This window comes from Ailuropoda melanoleuca, chromosome 11, assembly GCF_002007445.2.
Source record: "Ailuropoda melanoleuca isolate Jingjing chromosome 11, ASM200744v2, whole genome shotgun sequence".
In the NCBI taxonomy this organism is placed as follows: domain Eukaryota; kingdom Metazoa; phylum Chordata; class Mammalia; order Carnivora; family Ursidae; genus Ailuropoda; species Ailuropoda melanoleuca.
Window position 1 is genome coordinate 19,196,401 of NC_048228.1, and position 21,807 is coordinate 19,218,207.

General features: G+C 36.2%; 1 protein-coding gene across 49 annotated transcripts in view; it reads right to left on the reverse strand.

Moving 5' to 3' along the window:
* The window catches only part of ANK2 (ankyrin 2), a 629,716-nt gene that overhangs the window by 103,438 nt on the left and 504,471 nt on the right, over window positions 1–21,807 (reverse strand). For 45 of the 49 annotated variants that reach the window (XM_034671321.1, XM_034671324.1, XM_034671320.1 and 42 more), the window contains 5 exons: window positions 17,938–18,036; window positions 12,167–12,364; window positions 9,860–9,958; window positions 9,596–9,694; window positions 4,392–4,490 (listed from right to left, as the gene is read on the reverse strand). In XM_034671321.1, the coding sequence (XP_034527212.1) occupies window positions 4,392–4,490; window positions 9,596–9,694; window positions 9,860–9,958; window positions 12,167–12,364; window positions 17,938–18,036 (594 nt within the window). The remainder of the gene's footprint in view (window positions 1–4,391; window positions 4,491–9,595; window positions 9,695–9,859; window positions 9,959–12,166; window positions 12,365–17,937; window positions 18,037–21,807) is intronic. The other 4 variants (XM_034671360.1, XM_034671330.1, XM_034671358.1 and 1 more) reach the window with 1 other exon arrangement.

Genomic DNA, 21,807 nt, shown 5'->3' on the forward strand with positions numbered 1-21,807 from the left:
GGGGATCCCTCTTACACTGTTGGTGGGAATGCAAGTTGGTATAGCCACTTTGGAAAACAGTGTGGAGGTCCCTTAAAAAGTTAAAATTGAGATACCCTACGATCCAGCAATTGCACTACTGGGTATTTACCCCAAAGATACAGACATAGTGAAGAGAAGGGCCATATGCACCCCAATATTCATAGCAGCATTGTCCACAATAGCTAAATTGTGGAAGGAGCCAAGATGCCCTTCAACAGACGAATGGATTAAGAAGATGTGGTCCATATATACAATGGAATATTACTCAGCTATCAGAAAGAACGAATTCTCAACATTTGCTGCAACATGGACAGGACTGGAGGAGATTATGCTAAGTGAAATAAGTCAAGCAGAGAAAGACAATTATCATACAGCTTCACTCATTTATGGAACGGAAGAAATAGCAGGGAGATTGGTAGGAGAAGGAAGGGAAGAATGAAAGGGGGCAAACAGAAGGGGGAATGAACCACGAGAGACTATGGACTCTGGGAAACAAACTGAGGGATTCAGAGGGGAGAGGGTGGGGGATTGGGATAGGTTGGTGATGGGTATTAAGGAGGGCACGTATTGCATGGAGCACTGGCTGTTATACGCAAATAATGAATCGTGGAACACTACATCAAAAACTAAGGATGTACTGTATGGTGACTAACATAACATAATAAAGAATTGTTATTAAAAAAAGAATAGAAGAAGAAGAAGAAGGAGGAGGAGAAGAAGAAGGAGAACGCAGACTATCTAGAGATCTCACCCTTGGAATTCAGTGTAGTAACTGAGTATAATTGCTGACCATCTCCCCTTTGGGAGGGAGTGAATTATAGAGCAATGTATTAGGTTAAGAGAGAGAGTTTCAGAAGTGCATGCATGTGGGTATGTGTGCTGGGAAACCAGGAGGTAAAACAGAACAGATAGATTTTCATTTTTCTGTTAAATACCCCCTACACCCTTTTTCTGGGAAGAGCCCTCCCTCCTTTGGGGAAAGAGGTCATCCCCCACTACATGTGGCTCTGGAGGGGCTGCCAATCATCTCACTCCACTTCATGAATGGACCACATGAATGGGCATGGAGCCCAGGCTTGATACTATATCCTGGCTATAGCGATCAGCTCAGGTGGGAAATGTGACTAATTAGAATCCTGTTGTTTGCTTAGGAGAGATAAGGGCTCTCTTTACAGCTGAAAAGGAGATCATGATGTTGGCAGAAAAAAGCTAGGAGAAAGATACAGAATCTAGGAGGAATCCTTTTTTTACCCTTTCTAACTCCATGACCTCAGGCAAGACAGCACAATTTTCGATTTCGGGACTCTAAGTCACCCTACAACACATAGTCGCTCTATGTGTTAAATAAGATAATTTGTGTTAAAATGCTTTATGACACATAGATCACTGTACAAATGTTAACTAAATCAAAGATTTCCAGGCAAACCTAAAGGGCTAAAAAAAAATAGAAACTCATGGTGAAAATACAACTTAAAATAGAACATGTGAAAAGGAAAACCTTAGCTTCTTGCTGCTCAGTATAATCCCAGGATCGGGAACATGGACATTACCTGTGAGTTTTTTAGAAATACAGATTTAGGGCCTCACCCCAGACTACTGAGTTCATTCTGCATTTTAACAAGATCCCCAGGTAATGTCATGCATAATGAGCTTTCAGTAGCATGGCTCCGTAGCATGGCTCTACCAGGCTATGGTAGTTTCTCCTGTCCGCAACCAGAAGGATGCTATATGGAAGGAATTTTAGTTGCAACTTAGAATAGGTGATAGAGCTGAAAAAACAAAGGCTCATGAAATTATGATATTTTAAATAAGGAAGAATAAAAAATTAAAAACGTTTATTTACATAGGTAGACCATGGTACTAAATGTACTTGCCAAAAAGAAGTAAAATGATAAAACTGGGGGTGCCTGGGAGGCTCAGTCAGTTAAGCATACAACTAACTCTTGATTTCAGTTCAGGTCATGATTTCAGGGTCATGGGATCAAGTCCCACATGAAGCCTGCTTAAGATTCTCTCCTTCTCCCTCTGCCCCTCCACACTCACATGTGCTCTCTTTCAAACAAAAACAAAAATAAAAAAACACTAAAATGATAGAATTGATGGAATTTATGTGTAAAAATTAAAAATGCATAAATGTTATAATATTTCAAAGTAAAGAGTCTGTAGCCAGTGGTTTGAAGGAAGGGGTTTCAGATGGTATCCTGAAAAGCATATGGCAATAATAGCAGGTTAAAATAATAACATTAAGAAATTGATAAAGATACATGAAAATAAGCATATTTCCATTAAAAATAAATTAAAATTTGAACATAGACAAATATTAAGGGTTTTATTTTGAGAGATAAACAGGAAACCCTTTTATTATTATATATGGATTACAAATATTTACCAGAAATATTATCACAATTTCTGATAAAAAGAGTGAATTTCATGATACTCAGAGTACATTGATTCACCATAATTTTTTTTTTAAATAGCTGAATGCCAGGTAACCTATAAAGGAAATGAGACTAGGCAGAGCACAGAAGTTTTTTAGGGGAGTAAAACTAGTCTGCATGATAAGGATGGATACATGTAATTATACATTTGTCCAAACCCACAGAATGTGAAACACCAAGAGTAAACCCTAATGTAAACTATGGACGTTGGGGGATTATGATGTGTCGATCTGTGTTCATCTATTGCAACACGTGTACCAAGTGGGGAAAGCTGATAACACGGGAGCCTATGCACATGTGGTATCAGGGCATATATGGGAAATCTCTGTAACTTCCTCACAATTTGCTATGACCCTAAAACTGCTCTTAAAAAATAGTCTTGAGGTGGGAGAGAAACAAGAAAAATGCCACAGCTGGGAAGAATACAATTTGAACAACAAAAGCTCTATAAGAAATAGGAAGATCAGTAGGAGAAGGAAGGGAAGAATGAAGGGGGGGTAAACAGAAGGGGGAATGAGCCATGAGAGATTGTGGACTCTGGGAAACAAACTGAAGGCCTCAGAGGGAGGGGGGTGGGGGATTGGGATAGGCCGGTGATGGGTATTAAGGAGGGCACATATTGCATGGAGCACTGGGTGTTATGCAAATAATGAATCATGGAACATTACATCAAAAACTAAGGATATACTGTATGGTGACTAACATAATAAAAATTATTATAAAAAATAAAAAAATATATAAGAACGCAAAATAACAATGATGATTACCAAAGAACATAAATTATACTACTCACACAATGGATAAAAAAGGCAGATAAAATCCAAAAGGAAAAGACTAATGTCAAGACTCCCCATGTTTCACTGGATTTTTCATGAAGGTCTGTGGAAAAAATGCTATTAAATTCATAGAGTCAGAGAATGTTAAGAAAGTCTGGAAAAGAGTTTCAAGGTTTCTAAGTCCACATATTTAATGATAAAGACCTAGATGTTCAATGACTTGCCTGAAATGACAACGTGTAGGACTCTAGCCAGATGCTTTCATTCCAATACAATACCATTTCCAAAAGGGAGTCAGGATGGCACAATTCAAGCTGAAGTGAGTTCTCGCTCAGGTACATCAAATATTGAAGAAGAGAAAGTGTTCAAATATTCTATGAGAATCCCAAAGATGCTAGTGCAAAAGGTAATGGAATGACATGGAAAAGGAAACTGAAGATATAGTATATTGATAAAAATTACTAGTATATTCAGTGTAGAGGAAGAAGGTGAAAAAAGCAATTGGAAAGTGAATTTTTAAAAAAAAAGGAAGGAGAAATCAACCTATAAAGGGATTAGAAGCCAATTAGAAATAAGAGAATCTGATCAACTAATCTCCAGGGCTAAAATTCTTCTCTTTTGGAATAGCAGAAGAGCAGAATGTCTAACTATGTAAAATCAGAGTAAGAAGAAAAGTAAAACTCATTACAGAAAGGAAGAAAATAAAACACATAAAAGTACAATATTAAAACTTTGAGTGTAATTAGTTTTTAAGTAACTAGTAAGTAATGTCTGGAAATTTGACTGGCTTTATGGTATGAAATCAATTTTAATATTCATAGTATCTCTATAACATAGGTCATTTTTTTAATTCATGAAAAGAAAAATATATGTAAAATCATTTTCATAGGTTAAAAAATTATTAGGTTAGTCAATGCCACATTTCTTAGATACTAAGTTATATATTTTTTTCAAATGTTATGTTTCTGAAATTGGGGTGCATTTTATTGCATTTATTTACTATACCGTTGCCTTTTCTGCCTGGAAAAACTATTGAATTTATGCTTTCTCTTACAGTCCATGGCATTTCTAAATCAGGGAAATGAAGAATAGCAGTCTCTCTTAAAGATGGAACTCACGCACACAATAGGAGAGAACCCCGAACACCAGCACCTACCCTGGCTCTGGCATCGACAAGGGCACCATTTCTCAGTAGGCATCGGACCACCTCAACCTGCCCTGCCCGGGCTGCCATGTGCAATGCAGTCTCCCCACGCTGCCAGAAAACAAAGATCATTGAGTCATAGGTAAACCCACTGCTCTCTATGGTAAAGGATAAAAATGTGCCTTTTTGTGAGATTCAGCAATCAATCCAAAGGTTTAGGAAATCTATGAAAAGGCATCATTATTTCATAATTACTTAGTCTGGAAAAATACAGTTTTGTATCTTCTCCGTCTTCATAAGGATAAAACAAATATTTATTTCATTTTTTCCAGTCCATGACAAACAAATGAACTTACCCAAACATCCAGTACACCCTGAGGTTTAACTTCATAGTCAATCTGGCATAACTTAAACTGCTTTAAGTGGTACAAAGTCATCTTTTATCCTTCAAACCTAAAATCTGTCATCGTCACATTTGACTATGTGATTACAACTTGATCCCATTTTAAGGAGAAACTCTAGATGCCAAAGATCAGGTCAACACAGTGCAAAAAAATCACATCATTTGTACCATACCTAAGCCATTCCTTTTCAGAATTCAAAATTTACTTTTGAAATAAACTATTTCACATTGGATTTGTCTTAGTTTTATGAGGCTAGACAATGACTGTTTACATAAGAAATTTGATTTGCCCAGGATGTCCCCCTATTATTAATGAACATATTCAATTGTAGACAGTTATTTGAGAGAACTACCAAGAGATGAGTAAAGCATCTGTTGAGGTGGGCAGCACTGGGCATCAGGTCATTCATCAAGTATCTTCGTGCCACATCAAGATACAGCACACCGATCAGGATATGGTAGCTTAGGCTGTAGCATGAAGGATGATGGTTAGATTAAAGAAATTTTGTCATTGAGAAGCCTGTTAATTATGGCCTGTAAGAGAGAAAGTTTTTGTTTTTGTTTTAATCAACATATTTTAAAACCCCATGTAGTTCTGAAGAAGGCAGGGGTTCATTCTTCTAAACATTTTTACAGTTATTTAAAAAAAAAAAACAAAAACAAGACACTGGAACAGAAATGATTACTTCTAGTCACCACAACTATTCTAGAAAATAAAACTGATTTCAACCAAGTAAAGTAAACCATTCCAAATAAGCTAAATTGATCTTGAAGTTGGTTGTGGTAATTGGATACTTCTAATTCCAGTAAATTATTTCTTCTGATTCCTTGCACAACTTAAGTTTGGTACATAGTTCACAGTTCATTTTTTTCCTAGTATCTGAGACCCATTCCTTATGAAGTTATGAAAAATTCATTTCAAATGATTTGATTTTGAAAGCATTAAACTGGACGTCTACTCTAATATTCTTTTTCTTTTTGTTGATAATTCATTTATCCTCTAATGGCCTTGTTTAATGATGTTTTGATTTTTGCAAAGTAAATGTATCTGGAGTGTGTGTTGGCTTACAAAATCACATAATTGGAATAGCAATATTTGTCTTCAAACTTCGGGTATATGGCAAGATCTTTCCTCTTTGGACAACCATGACTTTTAACTTATTTTCTATATCATGTAAAACTTGTCTCTAAATAGATGAAGTTAAGGTCTAACTATTCAACAACAACAAGAGGCCCTCAAATCCTTACTCTAAGTCTTATAAAAGTATAGCAATTTTACTAAATTTTACTACAAATAAAGACAAAAATAAATTTCTTTATAAGAAGTTAAGTCAAAGAGTCATCATGAGTACCTAGTTAATGATAGATTCATATGTTTAGTTTACAAGCCAAACTTTATTAATAAGGGGTTTTCACAATGTAAAATGTTTCTAATACTAGCCTTAATATTTCCAATATCCTTATTATATACTTGGAATGAGTTATTTTTATGCTATTTATACATTTGAAATTAATGAGTTAGATATAAAACCTCATCTAAAGTATTAAACATTATAGTCAAAGTTATATATATCTGTATACACACACACACACACATCTCTCCAATTTAAGGCAATGGTCTTGTTCAATCTTATTTAATGACTCTGGGGTAACTGATTTTTATTGTAAATTGCCCATATCCTTATATATTTATATTACCCTTGTTTATGTGTAAGTATAAATAAAAAATGAAAGATCTGTTATAAAGATATAAAAAATATATACAGACATATTATTTTAGTAACTTCCATTTCTTGATTGTTGGGCACCTCATCTTACTCAACACCCTTGTTTTCTTTATCTTAAGCTCATTCACTTTAAGTATTGGGGGAAATTTTAAACATAATATGAAGTGTGAACTTAGCCATGAGTCCATTCATTTTTATATGAGAAAACTTGGTAACACATCACATGGTACTCTAGACAGCCCCGAAAGTGCTTAGTTTTCTATTCCCATGGTTGGCAATGAATACTTTGGATTATGGATGTATTATAACTGGTAGTTCAACTTTCTAGGTTTTAAAGTGCATTTGTGAGCTTTCTGGAAAGGAAGCCTTGCAGTAATAATATCTGCACATGATTGAGTTATTGGTACCTCTCACACTTGGAGTGAATTTTGAGACAAAAACAAGACTGGCAAGAGAATGGGTATGCTTGCGTCCAAAGCAGGTACTAAATTTCATGCCCCTCTTCTCAGTTGTTAAAACTGATTTTGCCGACAGCTACATTGACTTCCACTTTGGCTGCATCAGTTGGAAAGCATCAAAGCACAACAGACAGCATTGCATTCAAAAATGCAACATGATTTCAGGCAACACACAAAGGCTCCAAGGGTGGGGTACTTTGGGGTCAGGAAATGACCAACTCCGACACAGCAAGCAGGCAGTAAGTGTTCACACGGTTTCTTAATCAACCTGCACAGAGTTCTGGATTCAGTAGCTGTATTCTCATATCCTGAGAATGTATAAGTTCACAGGCCTTCCACTGCTAGAGAAATTAAGTTCCTCTAAATGTAGGGTTGCCAGACTTAGCAAACAAAAATACGGGATGACCACTTAAATTTTAATTCCAGACAAACAATGAATAATTATTTTAGTATAACTATGTCTCAACTATTGCACAGGACATACATATATGAAAAAAATTTATTTGTTATTTATCTGAAATTCAAATTTCAGATTCAAATTTAACTGGAAGTCCTGTATTTTATCTGGCAACCCTATCTATCTACATGGTATCTGTTCCCTGAAGGACACATAATACAAAAATAAAAATGAACAAACAAAAAAACAATGAGGAATATCTTGAGGAGACGATTACATTAGCAAGTGCCTCTCAAGTATTTGTTTTGAGGGGACTGAAGAGAAAGAATGTGTAATAGACAAATGAGAAGATAAAACAAAATGAACTTTATAATGAGTGGCAGGTAGAAGTTAAGTTTGATATAGCAATTATGAAACTTGGGTGTTTTACGAACCTAGAAGATATAAATATTTTTATTGTTTTAATTGATATTTTATTTATTTTTATTTGAAAATCTACAGGTATTCTATAGCACATTTTTTTTTGCAGAAGGGGAGCATATGAATATGGAGTAAATCCATAACCATCAAAATGATTTGGAATTGGCCAGTTAAGAGCCAAGTTAAAAGTGGCCACAGAATCCCACAACAATTTCATGTGGATTTTCTTAAATGATTTTACAAAATTCTCCCCTCAAAAATATTAACCTAAGGGATTTCAACAAAGTATCACATAGAATATACTTGTATATGTTCCATTATAATATGATAACATAATTTAACACAGTATCACCATTGCTCCTTGATCCTGAAGGCAATGAAATGCAAATAAGGAAAATAAAGTACAGTGGAAAAGTATACAGAGTACTTTTTTGGAAAGTTACTGGTTCAAACAGCTTTCAGTTTAAAAAAGAGAGGTAGTCATCATCTCTGCACAGAAAAAAGGATGATGTTGATTTCTTTTTAAAGTTCTAAGAAGTGACTAGAAATTCAACTCAAATTGGCATGTTTTAAAATTATTCTTATCTTAATGGAGTAATTAAACATTAATGTACAATATTATTACTTTAGGATCCCTAAACTTTAATTAGGGAAACAAACATAGACTATATTTCAATTATTTAATGGTTTTATGCTCCAATTGTGAATTATATAAAGAGAGAGTATTAAATAATATTGAAAACAGATAAATTTATTTTACATGGATTTTGTCCATGTATCAGAAACTTTAGGACAGAAAGTGTACAAAATGCAAAGAAATGAGAATGTGAGAGGGAATACAAATGAAAAGTGAAATTGAACATTCTGTTTCACAACTCAAATGGAATGATACACCAAAATTTAACAACAATAGTCCATCATTGCTTTTGAAAACATGACTCAACAATAAGCACTGATGTTTATTTGGGGAGAGTTATTTCTATTGCATACTTAAAAAAAATCTCAATATTCCAGGGTCCCTGTTGAGCTTCAAATACATGACTACATCTTGTGCAGAGTAAGGAGAACATTTGCATTAAATGATCAAAGTTTAAGGGGGCAGATTCCAAGAAAATGAAAAAAATAATTAGGAAGTTGGAAGTAAAAATTCTAATTTCAGTTAGGTAGAGGAATTCCGGGATATCCAGTAGTTATTGGCAGAAAAAAAGTTGTCTGAAGACTAACACTCATTTCAAGATAGAGGAGGAAGCTTCAATGGTATATTTATTTGAGATAAGAGAGGACTCCACTCTAGCCAACAAAATCAAATCAAAATGAAAAATCAAGATTAGAAAATGAAAAATCCATGTAATCGAAGGAGGGAGAATTTGGTATCAAGTAAAAATCCCTCCTCTGGGTCTATCTCTGGTTAACCATTTGCTATGACTGATTGTGGTACTGACTTGACATGTTCATCAAAATTACCGGGAACACAATTCACTCAAGCAACTGGCGTGAGTCCTTTGGATTTTATTCCAACCAATCCTTCATTTGAAATGTATCTTGTTTTCATAAACGTGTTTCAGATGCCTGTGTAATCGTCTGCACCAGGGAGCTGAAACAGCTTCCGCAGCTCCCATTTTGTTTTCCTAACCCATTTCTTCTTAGCGAGGTTCTAGCGAGTATTTCAGTAACCTGGGATTACAGAGGCTCTGCTCAAAGCTCAGCCGCTCGCTTTGATGACATACACACAAACATCCCTACACACAGCCATACTCTCTCTTCCTCTCGCTCTTTCTCCCTGTGGTTATTCTGACCCAAGCCATACTCACAATGTTAGTGACATCTGGAGAGGCTCCGTTCTGCAGCAGAAGGAGGACAATGTTCAAGTGGCCCATGAAGGCAGCCACATGTATTGGTGTGAGGCCAGACTGCGAAACAAAGCAACAGCAGTTTTACTCCTCTGCACCGGTGGGGCTTTGGGGACTTCTTCAGATAAATAAGACTTGAGTGAAGAGGACAGAAGATGGGCAACAGGAAGGGATAGGAGTAGTAAGAGAAGGAATGTTTCGTGACAAGCTGAAACATTGTTCTACCTCTGTGATAGCTTGGATTGAAGCCCCATATTTCACCAGGAGTTCCATGACTTTGATGCGGTTTTTCTTGCAGGCAATGTGCAGTGGAGTAAAACCATTCTGTGCAAAAGACAATCAAGTTAGTTGAAAGCATGCAGAAACGATCCTCACACAACTCCATGCTGGCACATTGCAGGCAATAATGTTACATCGTCACGTAATGTTAACCATTTCTTCGGATGCTGTAGGTGCTGGGATTTGGAAAGAAAAGGGGGGTGTGTTCCTGTAGGCACTGAACTTGGCTGCGATGTGGTGGGCCTGTATATAATTCTTTTTGTGTGGTTATCGAGAAAAACAGAAGTAAAGGAAGCTACATGGGCCTGCTCTGCAAAGAAAGAAACTAGAGGGACAATGATACTTTAGAAGTTCTAAGGTGTTTTCAAGTATACTGATTGGTTGGGTTATGAAATGCCTTGAAGGTGCATGGAAGATAAGCATGTATTTTTTGGATGAAAGGCCATTTCTTAAAGCCTACAAACTGTTGGTCTGTTTTACTTCAACACTCTATGGGTGTGACTGTCTCTACAATAAATGTTTCAGGGTTGCTACCATTTTCTTCAGGGAAGGGGTGTTGCAAATTAGCAGAAATCATTATTTACATTAATAATTTTTCATATTCAAAAGTAATATATCTTCCATTAATAAATTTTTGTAAGGTATTGTATATTACCAGAAATCACTACGCTGAGAACATTTTACACCCAGAAGTCATATTTCTTACATTAAAAAGTTTTTTATAACAAATGCCAATCAGAAACATTTTATTTTATAAAGAAGTGATTATTAAGTCCTTGAATATTTTCAAGAAAAGAATGGAGAATTTCTGGAATAACTGGAAGAAGATATCTGTCAGAGGCAAAGGAATGTGGAGAAGTCTCTAAGAAATTTTTAACTTTCCAAACTGGGCAATGTGTAGGAATTGGGGAGAATTACATAAAAATTTGTTAACTAGTCTCATGCTTAATCCTTACGTGTAAGCATTATATTTTTATTTGAACAATGATCCCTACACATAAAATAGTTATACCTATCCTTCCAGTAAGTTATTTTGCTTGTCCCAGTAGGGACTGATTGTCAGTCAATATTTTTCTGCACTTAGCTGTTCTCACACTTAACCTAATGACTTACTACTCTTCACAATGTTTGTTAAGTCATTCCTGTTTATGAGCTATGTAGTAAGCCAGACATATATAGCCAAAAGCTTGTGTAGCACTCAAATGATTTTTAATTATGAGATTGTAATGCTTTATAAGCTTATTGACCACTACCCAATCGAAAACGGGTATTTTCCTCCTTATGAGAAAATAAGTATTCTCTCATAATTGCACATAACCCTAAAAGTATATTTTCTTCCTGGGCAATTAGGAATAAATGGATTCCAATGGAAAATTTTCTAATAAAAATAAGATATATGATGTAATAATTCTTATGGCATTCTCATTTTAAATGTTATCTGAAGACTAATTTAACCAGCCTTAACCATGTAAATGTATAGGATAAAAGGATTGCTTTTAGTTTGAGAATTAGGAAACAAGAGCATAAATAGTACATGCCTAATACTTCCAATGATTATTGTTAGAGTATAAGTGAAGGAAGGAAGATTTATTCAATATTAGACCTTGGGAAATACAGAAGCTACTCTAGGGACAGCCTCACGTAGGTTTCTCTTGAGCAATTCCTGGAATAATTTATATAAAATGCTTCCTGAAGGAGTAAAATGCTAAGCATCACTTTTACATTAGACCGTGTTTAGGGAATCAGGTCAATAAGGAAATTCTCTAAGTGAACTCTATACAGGCTTACATTTTCCTCTATCTTAAATGGTCAAATATGTTCACCACTTTAAACCCTTTTTTTTTCCAAATAGAGATTAATAACATTCAATTTTTTCATACTTTTATTCTGACTCTATATAAAGGTGTTTAGAATTTATTTTATGATTTCCTCTTTTCAATCTATTTTCCATTTAAAATTGCTTATCACTCCAGAGGTTTCATATCTATCTGCAGCTCGCTAGTTTTAGAAATGTTGTTTCTAAACAACATAGAAATGTTGTTTCTTGGTGTTTTCCTAAATCTGTCCTTGCTCACCATCATTTAATAGCAAACTGTGAAGGCATGAAGTAGGCAGGCCACTTGTGGGAGGTAACGAACTCAGCAGAATTAACTACATATCTGTAACCATGCTTTGCTGGTGTGCCCTTGGTCAGTCCCTGTGGTATACTTGTCTAGATCGATATTCTGTTAATGTGGACTAGGCCAGGTTTACCAGGGCTCTGGCGTTTGGATTGGCTCTCTTGTCCAGAAGGAGTTTGGTCACACGGTAGTGGCCACAGTGTGCAGCAACATGGAGGGCCGTCAGGTAGTCTAGGGTGACATCATCAACAGGTGCCTTGTGTTGTAACAGGTGCTTCACACATTCCACATGGTCCCCCTGTGCAGCCATGTGAAGCGGAGACAGCCCATTCTGCACATCAAAACAAAACAAAACAAGCCCACATTTCAGCCATGGCTTCCAGGTTGTAAAACACAGCAAAGTCAATTCTTGATATCTGGCACAGTTGGTAGCAGAGGAAAAAATAATCTCCACTTGACATCTACAGATGCAGTGGTTTATGTGGGGCACAGAGGGAAACTAAGAGAACATTTAGTTTCGTAATTATACTATTCTTAGGCAAAAACAAATTAATATGCTTTTTGTGAATGAATACATAGTACTGTGTGAAAATTCAGATGGATCTCACAATTATTAAGGCAATATTAGATATATAAAACAAGTGAGAGCCGAGGCTCAAATTATTTGTATTCAATTCCATTCATTTAGTCTCTCTGCAAGAGTTTCTTTACCTCTAAATGGGGAGGGGGTGCAGATGAAGGAGGAGCAAGTGGGTGTGTGAGGGAAAGAAAGATATTTTGATCATCTCTTAGACCCATGCTGCTCTGAAATTCTATGATTCCTTTTTCCTATCATGAGACATGAATTGGACTTGGAGAAAGCAGTCAGATAAGAGCTAGAAAAGTATGAGGCAAATGTAGACCATGTATCCCAACTTTTAAACTTTGAGGATAACATAAACTTATTATCAGCGATCTGCCCAAAACAGCTTTAGTCTTAATTCTTGGACAAGGTCAATACCAGGGACACAAGATGGCAGGGTAATTCACTGAGGATTATCAGTCTAGGTGAGACTCTTATTTTTTAAAGTTAAATAATTAAGCTTATAAGAAAAAATATGTAAAATTAGGGAAGAAACTAAATTAGAAAATATTTGCCCATTAAAATGAGTGGAATATGGTCTTTCCTTAATAATCAGTGTAAATAAAGCAAATATAGTCACTAGGAAATAACTGTTGACCAAGTATCCAACTTGGCAGTCATTACATTCAAAGAAGCAAAAATTGTGTCTGGATAAAAAGCCAGAATCTGCTGAAGGCCCAATATTCTCAACAAGGAAGGTGATTTCAACAATGAGGGACAGTTAAAATCAAATACAGCAAAATCTTCATTGTGGTGGTTCATGGGTGGTGGAAGTATATGTGATTTTGAAACTATTAATATACTTTCTTGGTTTTTGAAACACTCTTCACTCATAATTATTGCTTTTATATTTAAAAAATTCATAAAATGAACTGAGAAAGAACAGCAGGTTGATAAAAAGGTATTTTATGCATTGGGGGGAAGAGAGCGTAAGGCCAAAGTGTCGAAAAAATTCAGGCCTTGGTAATGTTTAGAGGGTTGTGTGGCATGTTTCTCTGATACTCTATCAATCTTTAATGTTGTTTGATCTATTTAAAAGTAACGTGGAAAATAAAATCTTCACCATTTAATTCTTTGTTACATTTTACAAATATTTGCTAAACAGACAGGGAACCCCTGTCTTCAGGAAGGTCACATTTTGGGTAGTAGTCAGAGAATTCAAAAAGAATAAAAATTAAAATAGATAGTGTGTCAGAAGCCCACCAGTGTAAAGAAGAAAATTAATCATAGGATGGCCAAGGGAGTTGTGTATATGAGTGCATTATGGATAGGCTAGCCAGAAATGGCCTCACTGAGAAGGTGAGTTTTAATGAAAGACATGATGACAGTAAGAGAGTGGGTCCTGCTGATCTGGAGGGGGAACATTTCAGGGTGAGGAAAAGCAAATACAAGCAGAGTAGGGAGAAGAATGCAGCTAAAGGCAAGTGAATAAGAGGGGTGAATAAGGAGGGGAACTCAGGTAACAGACCTGCTAGTCTGAATAGAGTCTTTGACTTACACCCCAAGCGAGATGAGGGGCTTGTGGAAGGTACAGGACAACAGGTTTACTTTGGTTGCTGTGTTGAGAATATACTGAACAGGGTTAAAAGAGAAAAAAGGGGGGCCAATTAGAGTCTCTTGCAATCATCCAGGTGGGGATGATGGTGATCAGGACCAGGGTGGTGGTAATGAGAAGTTGCTGAATTATGAGATATTTTGAAGGAAGATGTGACAACACTATGAAGAGTGAGAAGAGCCAAGCACTGCGTGAGGTATTTGACCTGAGATACTGAAAGAATGGGATGGCCATTATTTGAGATAAGACTACAAGGTGTAAAGAAATTGGGGTGGGGAAAATATCAGCAGCTGAGTTTTGAATTTACTAAATTTGAGATCCACAGAGGACATCTGGACAGCCCTGGTGAGTTGACAGCTACAGTACAGAATTCTGGAGCTACAGAGTTGTGTGTCATCAGTGTATAAGTAGTATTTAAAATTTTTTTTTAATTTTTTGTTTTTTAAAATTTTATTTATTTATTTATTCTTTAGATTAACATATAATGTATTATTTGTTTCAGAGGTATAGGTCTGTGATTCCAAGATGAAACTGGTTGAGATTTCCTGGTGATTACAGATAAACAAACAGAAAGAGTGGGCTCTGGGGGTTCTAACATTCTGAGACCTGGGAGTGAAGAGAGAACAGGAAAGGAGACTGAGCAGAAGTGAAGACAGAGGGGTGTAATGTTGTAGAAGGCAAATAAGGAAAGGAAAGTGTTTTGAGAAGGGAGGAACAAGCAACTGTGTCAGATGATAGCAAGAGAAGAGAACGTAGACTATATGGTATGGGCTGATTCATGTAATTGGGTAGATAGGAAGATAAGAGTCTACAGAAATTCTCTGCTGATTGCTCCAATTTTTTTCAGTGTTGTGGAAAGTGAAGACAAGGAAAGAGGTCTAAGAAGTCTAAAGAAAGAAAAAAAGTATAGAATAATAAGGTAGCAGGGAACGAGAGTAAATACACTTGGGAAATATACTGATTGTCAGGCAGCATTAGAGGGCAACTTGAGGTTAGCAATCATGAATTTAAAGTGAGCCCAGGCAGTATGGTTGGGTGTTTTCGGCCACCACACTCAGCTGCAAGAATGTGAGTTGGATTTAATCAGGGTAAAATATAGCAAGTGAGTATGAGTATGTCAGGGAGTGGAATGAATAGTTCCGTTGGGCAGAGGCAAGGGAATAAGGGGAATAAGGGACAATCAAACAATGGCTGATGAACTCAGGGAAAATAAACACATTTCTGGAGTTGGGGTCCCAGAGAAAGGTAACTGAAACATAGAGGCAGTGTTTGGAGAGTCAGAGGTTAGAACAGAAATTCCAGAGGGTTTACAGCTACCAAACTGGGAGGCCAACAAGCAAGCTCATCTACTACTCTAAGATCATTAAAGTCATCATGAATTAGAATAGGGGCTGTGGAGAAGAGTCATAGTTTGCCAAGAGCTAGCATTTTCAAAAATGGAGTGACAACTAGATAGATGAATATTTGCTTCAGGGAGGAAGAGTGGATGATTCAAAACTGGGAGTTTTTATGGAAGTGGAAGAATAGTCTGGCATTAGGTGCCCATTCCACTCTCAGGCTAAAATGGCATCACCTTACCAACCTGGTTAGTTCATCTTCTCTGTGTTCTTTACCTTGAACATAGCTCTACTTTTTGTTATTATCTCCTTATCTATCTTACCCATTTACCCACTCAATTTTGAGCTTCTTGAACAGACTGTGTCTCATTTATCTTGATGGTTCCTTAGTGATCAGAACACTGCCTGGTGCATTGTAGCTACTTACTAGGATAGCTGGATGAATAGATAAATGAATGACTGAATAAAAGTGGATATAATCATGCAGCCACAGACATCTTATGCTAGATCCTTACACAGACATGATATTTGATATTATAAGAAGGCCAGTAAAAAAATTTCATCTGGGTAATCCATTGTCTTCATTAGTGATATGACAATTATAGGTGAACTCTGTAGACAAGATTATTTTATAGTTTGTGGGAGAGCAAACAGGCCTATAATCAATTTAATAGGTGCTTTTTATTGGTTGTAACATGACTGCTGGAATTTTGTCATTTCCATTTAAATTTCAATCAGTTTACTCAACAAAACTTTCTACAGGGACAGCTGGGTGGCTCAGTCAGTTAAGCGTCTGCCTTCGACTCATCAGGTCATAATTCCAGGGTTGAGCCCCACATTGGTCTCCCTGCTCAGTGGGAAGCCTGCTTCTCCCTCTCTCTGTTCCTCCCCTCCCCCCATGCTCCCTCTCTGTCTCTCTCTCAAATGAATAAATAAATAAAATCTTAAAAAAAAAAAAGCTTTCTACAATTATCTCTGCGTTAGCCCAAAATGTCACATTTTAAAGATAAAACTCGGGGCGCCTGGGTGGCTCAGTCGTTAAGCGTCTGCCTTCAGCTCAGGGCGTGATCCCAGTGTTCTGGGATCGAGCCCCACATCAGGCTCCTCTGCTGGAAGCCTGCTTCTTCCTCTCCCACTCCCCCTGCTTGTGTTCCCTCTCTCGCTGGCTGTCTCTATCTCTGTCAAATGAATAAATAAAATCTTTTAAAAAAATAAAATAAAATAAAGATAAAAAACTACCATTCTCATGGTATCAGTATGAGAATGAAAATAATACATACAATTTGAAGTCACCATTTCATGGCCTGTAGGGCACATCTTTAAAGATTAAGTTCATTCTACACATATTTTAAATGTGTGGGCTGGTTTTTGCTCCAAATAATTTCAAATAAATATTCAATTACAATATAAATTGAAAAAGATCTGCCAATGTTGGCTGTCTTATTTTTCTCAGCTTACCCTAGTAAGAGCCTCAGTTGATAACAACCCTGTTCAGGGGCTATAGGAGAGATGGAATACAGAGAAAATGTAAGAACTGTCTTTTGTCTAAATTTTTGTTGTATTGAGGATCTGAGAGTTGCTGCATATCCCATTAAACAGTTCTGTGTGATTATCTTTTATTTGTGTCTCCTGTTATTTTTTGGCAACCCAAAGTATTGCTAGAAACTGGGGGACTTGTACAGTAATACTGCTTGTAAAATATATTTTATAATGAAAACCTCCAACAAATCAGCTCCCAGTGGGGGTTTCAGTTAGAGTTTTCTTCATGGTTGAGCAGACTGATGACATAAGACAAGAAATGCTAAATGTGCTGAGGCACAGAGAACACTATGCTTGTTTAATGGTTCTTTGCAGATGGCCTACCCTAAATTGTGCTGTCCATATCACCTACTAATTCTAAGTATAATTATTCAACACCACTGGTAAGTCATTTCTTTTACTAGTATTGCCTAAGAGATAAAGACCAGAGAGCTAAAAGATTACCTTGTATTGCTAATTGTGCTACTTTAAAAGACAACTTTATATGTATTCTACAGCATCTTAGAGAATCATAAAAGTACAAACCTATAGGATGTAAGAAATATTCTTATTTATATACAATATACTCATTTGCACATAATTTAAATATATTCAAATGTTCATCTGTAGGAAGAGTAGCAGATAAAAACGTAGAAAGAACTTGAAGGTATACAATCAATACATCTTAATGCATGTATTTTTTTATTTTAAATAATTTTCCAACAGTTTGATATATATTCCTCATTCTTAGTACACAATTATTGAGTAACTAGAAAACATTTGACTGATGCTTTGATTTCAAGAAGAACAGAGATTTTCAAAAGAGTGGCTTAAAGACTTCTTTAGATCCCGTCTCACTCCTAATGACCCACCTTAGTCCTTGCCAGTAAGGGAGCACCCCGTTCCAGCAGAAGCTCTACCACTTGGTCATGCCCACTCCTTGCAGCACAGTGAAGGGGCGTCAACCCATCCTGCCAAAAGAATTAAAGAATTAAGCTGGCGTGAACTTTAAAAAAAAAAAAAAAACATTGTCTTTTTTGCCACTTCAAAGAGAAAGTTTCCTGAGCTCATTCCTACTGCCTCAATAGATCAGTAATAGAATCGCTACTTGTTAATTGATAGAGTGAGAGAGAAAACAAGACAGTGAGAGACCTTGACAGAGAGCAAAAGAGAGAAAAAGAAAGAGACGAAAGAAACCGAGAGGGAGAGGGCAAGAGAGACCTCATGTGCAGAGGTTCACTGTAAAACAACATGCCTCTGGTCCTGTGTTTTCATATTCAGGAAGACGGAAAGCGGAGTTTGTTGTAAATTGTCGGACTTGAAAGCCCTACTTGTTTAGAACCACAGCATCGAGACTATATCGTTAAACTGTTTGCATTTTGGTTGTCCTAATATAACTTTTACCTCCAAATTGTTCTTAATCTAATTTGTCCATCTTTGATCTCTTGAATTGTTGCTATTTTTATAAGTCCTCCTAAAACGCTCCCTGTTGCTCATAGACATTTTTTTTCACATTCTTCTAAAGGCTTCCACACACATTTTTCAACCCAAACTACATAATTATTTCTCAGAGATGAAATTGGTTATTAAAAGTAATAGCATTAAAACGGAGTCAAACAAAATTATGACTCAACTCCATGTTATGTTATTTATACAACTTGCTGACCTTGATACTTCTCAGGTAGTTTCTGATTCCAGAGCAATCCTCAAATTCCCTCTGTCTTTTGGATTTTATTTCTCTTTAGGGTGGCATGGCCAGAAAGGAGAGTGGGTGGGTAATATCAGGCAAAATGTAACAATGGGCAAGAAGGGAGAGAGAAAGTGAAATCCCGAGTACAGAAATTAGCTAAAGATTTCAAGCTTAAGGGAAAAAAAGATTGCCCTAGGGAAAGATGTTGAGAAGGTAGGTAGCAGTCAGAGAAAATGAGGGATGGCCAACAATTAAGAGGAATTCTTCAAAAGCTTTTGATTTATTCAGAACTTAATAGCCTATCTTTTATGTCTCTGTTTCCAGGACCATCACTCTGGGTTATGCTTTCCTCCTAATAAATATAATTCATCTGGTTTACAACACTCTTCTGTCCCAACATTCTGGGATTTCTATGCTAGATATCTTCCCTTTACCCTCCAGATCCATGCTCTGCCCTTCTCTCCTCTGCTCCATGTCTGACAGAAAAAGCTCTCTAGATTGCAGTAGGGAGCTAGCTACCTTTGCCCTCTGGCTTCTGGTTGGGTATGGAAAATGCAGCAAGACAGGGAAGCCACTCTGTAAAGGATCTCCTTAGCCTGGCTGTGTCTCTTTACCAAAGTTTATGCTCCAGCCAAAGCAGCCTTGGCCATCTAGTTCTCTCCTTTGAAGTTCTGGTACCCTACCTCTCTCCTTGCAGGCCTGGGGTTGGTAATGAGCCCTGCTATGGCTAGTTCCAGGGAGACTGTACTATATCCCTTGTGACTTCCCTACGGTCCACCCACAATGTTAGAAATAGATCCTTTAATAATCTATATTCAAATGATCAAAAGTGATCAAATGATCAAATGCTTTCTGTTTTCAGCTAGGGCCTTGAGTTAGAATGACACTTTGTTTTGTTAAATCTACTTAGCTAGTATTAAGATATTAAATATCCAAAATAGACCTTGCAATTTTGAATATGTAGGAATTAGCATGAAAAGACTGTCTTTCCAGGAAAAAAAAAAAAGTATTTAACTACTGTAGTTGGGATGCCGAATTACTTTTAAAGTTTGCTAGAGAGGAGCCCAAAAAAAGAAACTGTGCAGGCAAAGCGATTAAGATGATTATGCTTTTGTATCTTGATAGCATACCTTGTGGTAGAAATACAGAACATTAGTTGCTATTTAAATTATATAACTATTAGATATAGCTTGATTTCTCAATCAGATTCTTGGTGGGGGCTTCATGGAGAACTAGAGTTTCAGAAATCCAACATCGCGAGGGAAGGCATTATATGCGATCGTCCAGCATCTGGGCTCTGGAATCACACAGACTCAGGTGTGAGTCTCAGATTAGCCACCATGGATGATTCTTTCTGAGGCTCAGCTTCACAATGTATAAAATGGGGTAATTTTTCTTATCCCATTTAACTTACGACCTCATTTGAAAGATGAGGGGCCTCTGCCTTTAATCATTTTTAGAAAAGGTATTGTTTTCCATGGAATGCATGAAATATTCATTGTGTAATCACGTTGAAACCTTCAAATAGTCTCAGAATAACAATAGGAAAATATGGAGAACACATAATAAATCCATAAGAACATCAAAGACTAATAAGAATTACATTGATTCTAACTCTGATGCAATTTATCTGCCCTAACAAAGGATATGAAAATTATATCAAATTCAATTTTCCCAACATGCTCAATGTGAATTGATCTCAGATATTTTCTGTACAGTATCTCATTATTGCCAAAAAAAAAAATCTTATCAAGGTTTTGTATTCAAGGACTTTTTTACTTAATTTTTTAAATGAACTCTTAGGGACGATGATCTGTTCAATAACTTTAACTTAAATTCTTCAGACTGCGTTTGAAGGTTACTTCCGCCACCCCCCAGAGTCCCTTTCCTAGTTTTCTTTTTTCTTTTTTTCACTAGAATCAGTTCATATCACACTATTATGTTGATAATCCTTAAAAGGTTAGATCAGTCAACAGTAGAGGGACACCACTTTTCCAGCTGGCAATCCACAGCATTAGCTTTTTACAACCATTTCTTTCCTTATCTTTTTCCTTCCTGCCTCTCTGCTTAGATTGTAGATGTGTCCTGAAGTCTGTGTATTAATACAGGCTCTGCTAATTACTACCCTGTGTGTCCAAGGTCAAGTTACATAACTCCGCTGAAAATCATTTTTCCCCTTGGTAGTCTCATTTCTGAAATGAAATGAATGTATTTTCCTACAAGCAGTTAATACAACATAAATTGTTAGGAAGAGGAAATAAAATGATACTTGTAGAGTACTTAGCAGGGTTCTAGAACATCACATGCATATGACAGTTGGTAGCCACTATTGTGGCTTTAATTATTGTTGTTCCTTTTCCTGATACATTGGTTTTTGTTCATCATCTTTTAATGTTTTTGTATACTTGTATTGTTTGCATTGCAACAGGTATTTCAATATTTCAACCTTATATGGAGTATCTCCCCATTTAAATAATATATAAGTTTAAAAATGAAAAAGAATAATGCTCTTAATAAAACCTGAATTAATAATACAATTTTTAACTAGCTACGAAGTTTCTGTTTTAACATTAAAATGAGGTTGTACAAATACCAGAAAACCAGAGCTCTGGTGAAAATGTCTCTGTCTCACACTAGATCCTAGTCAATGGTGAGAATGTCAATGAGATGCAAAATGCCTCAGTGATTGACAAAGTGCTGGTAAAAGTAGGGAAGAAACTGGGGAAGATTTTTTAATCTTCCTTTTTAATTTTTTAATTTTTAATTTTTTAATCTTCCCTATCTTTTTAATTACCCCTAAGCCTCTACACATCTTGCTTTTCTCCAGATAATGAAAACTTTATAAATGAGAAAAATAATGAGAAGATCAAGTGGAAAATTCTTTGTAGAATATACTAGATTCAGAATGTTTATGACTAATATGATTGCTAAGGGAAACTGAGACCCCTATGATAAAGAAATGAATGAAAATATATTATTTTTAATTCCTTATATAGAAGCTCTATTGTACTAACTAAAAAGATAGTCCAAAGTAAATGTAAAATTTTTCTAT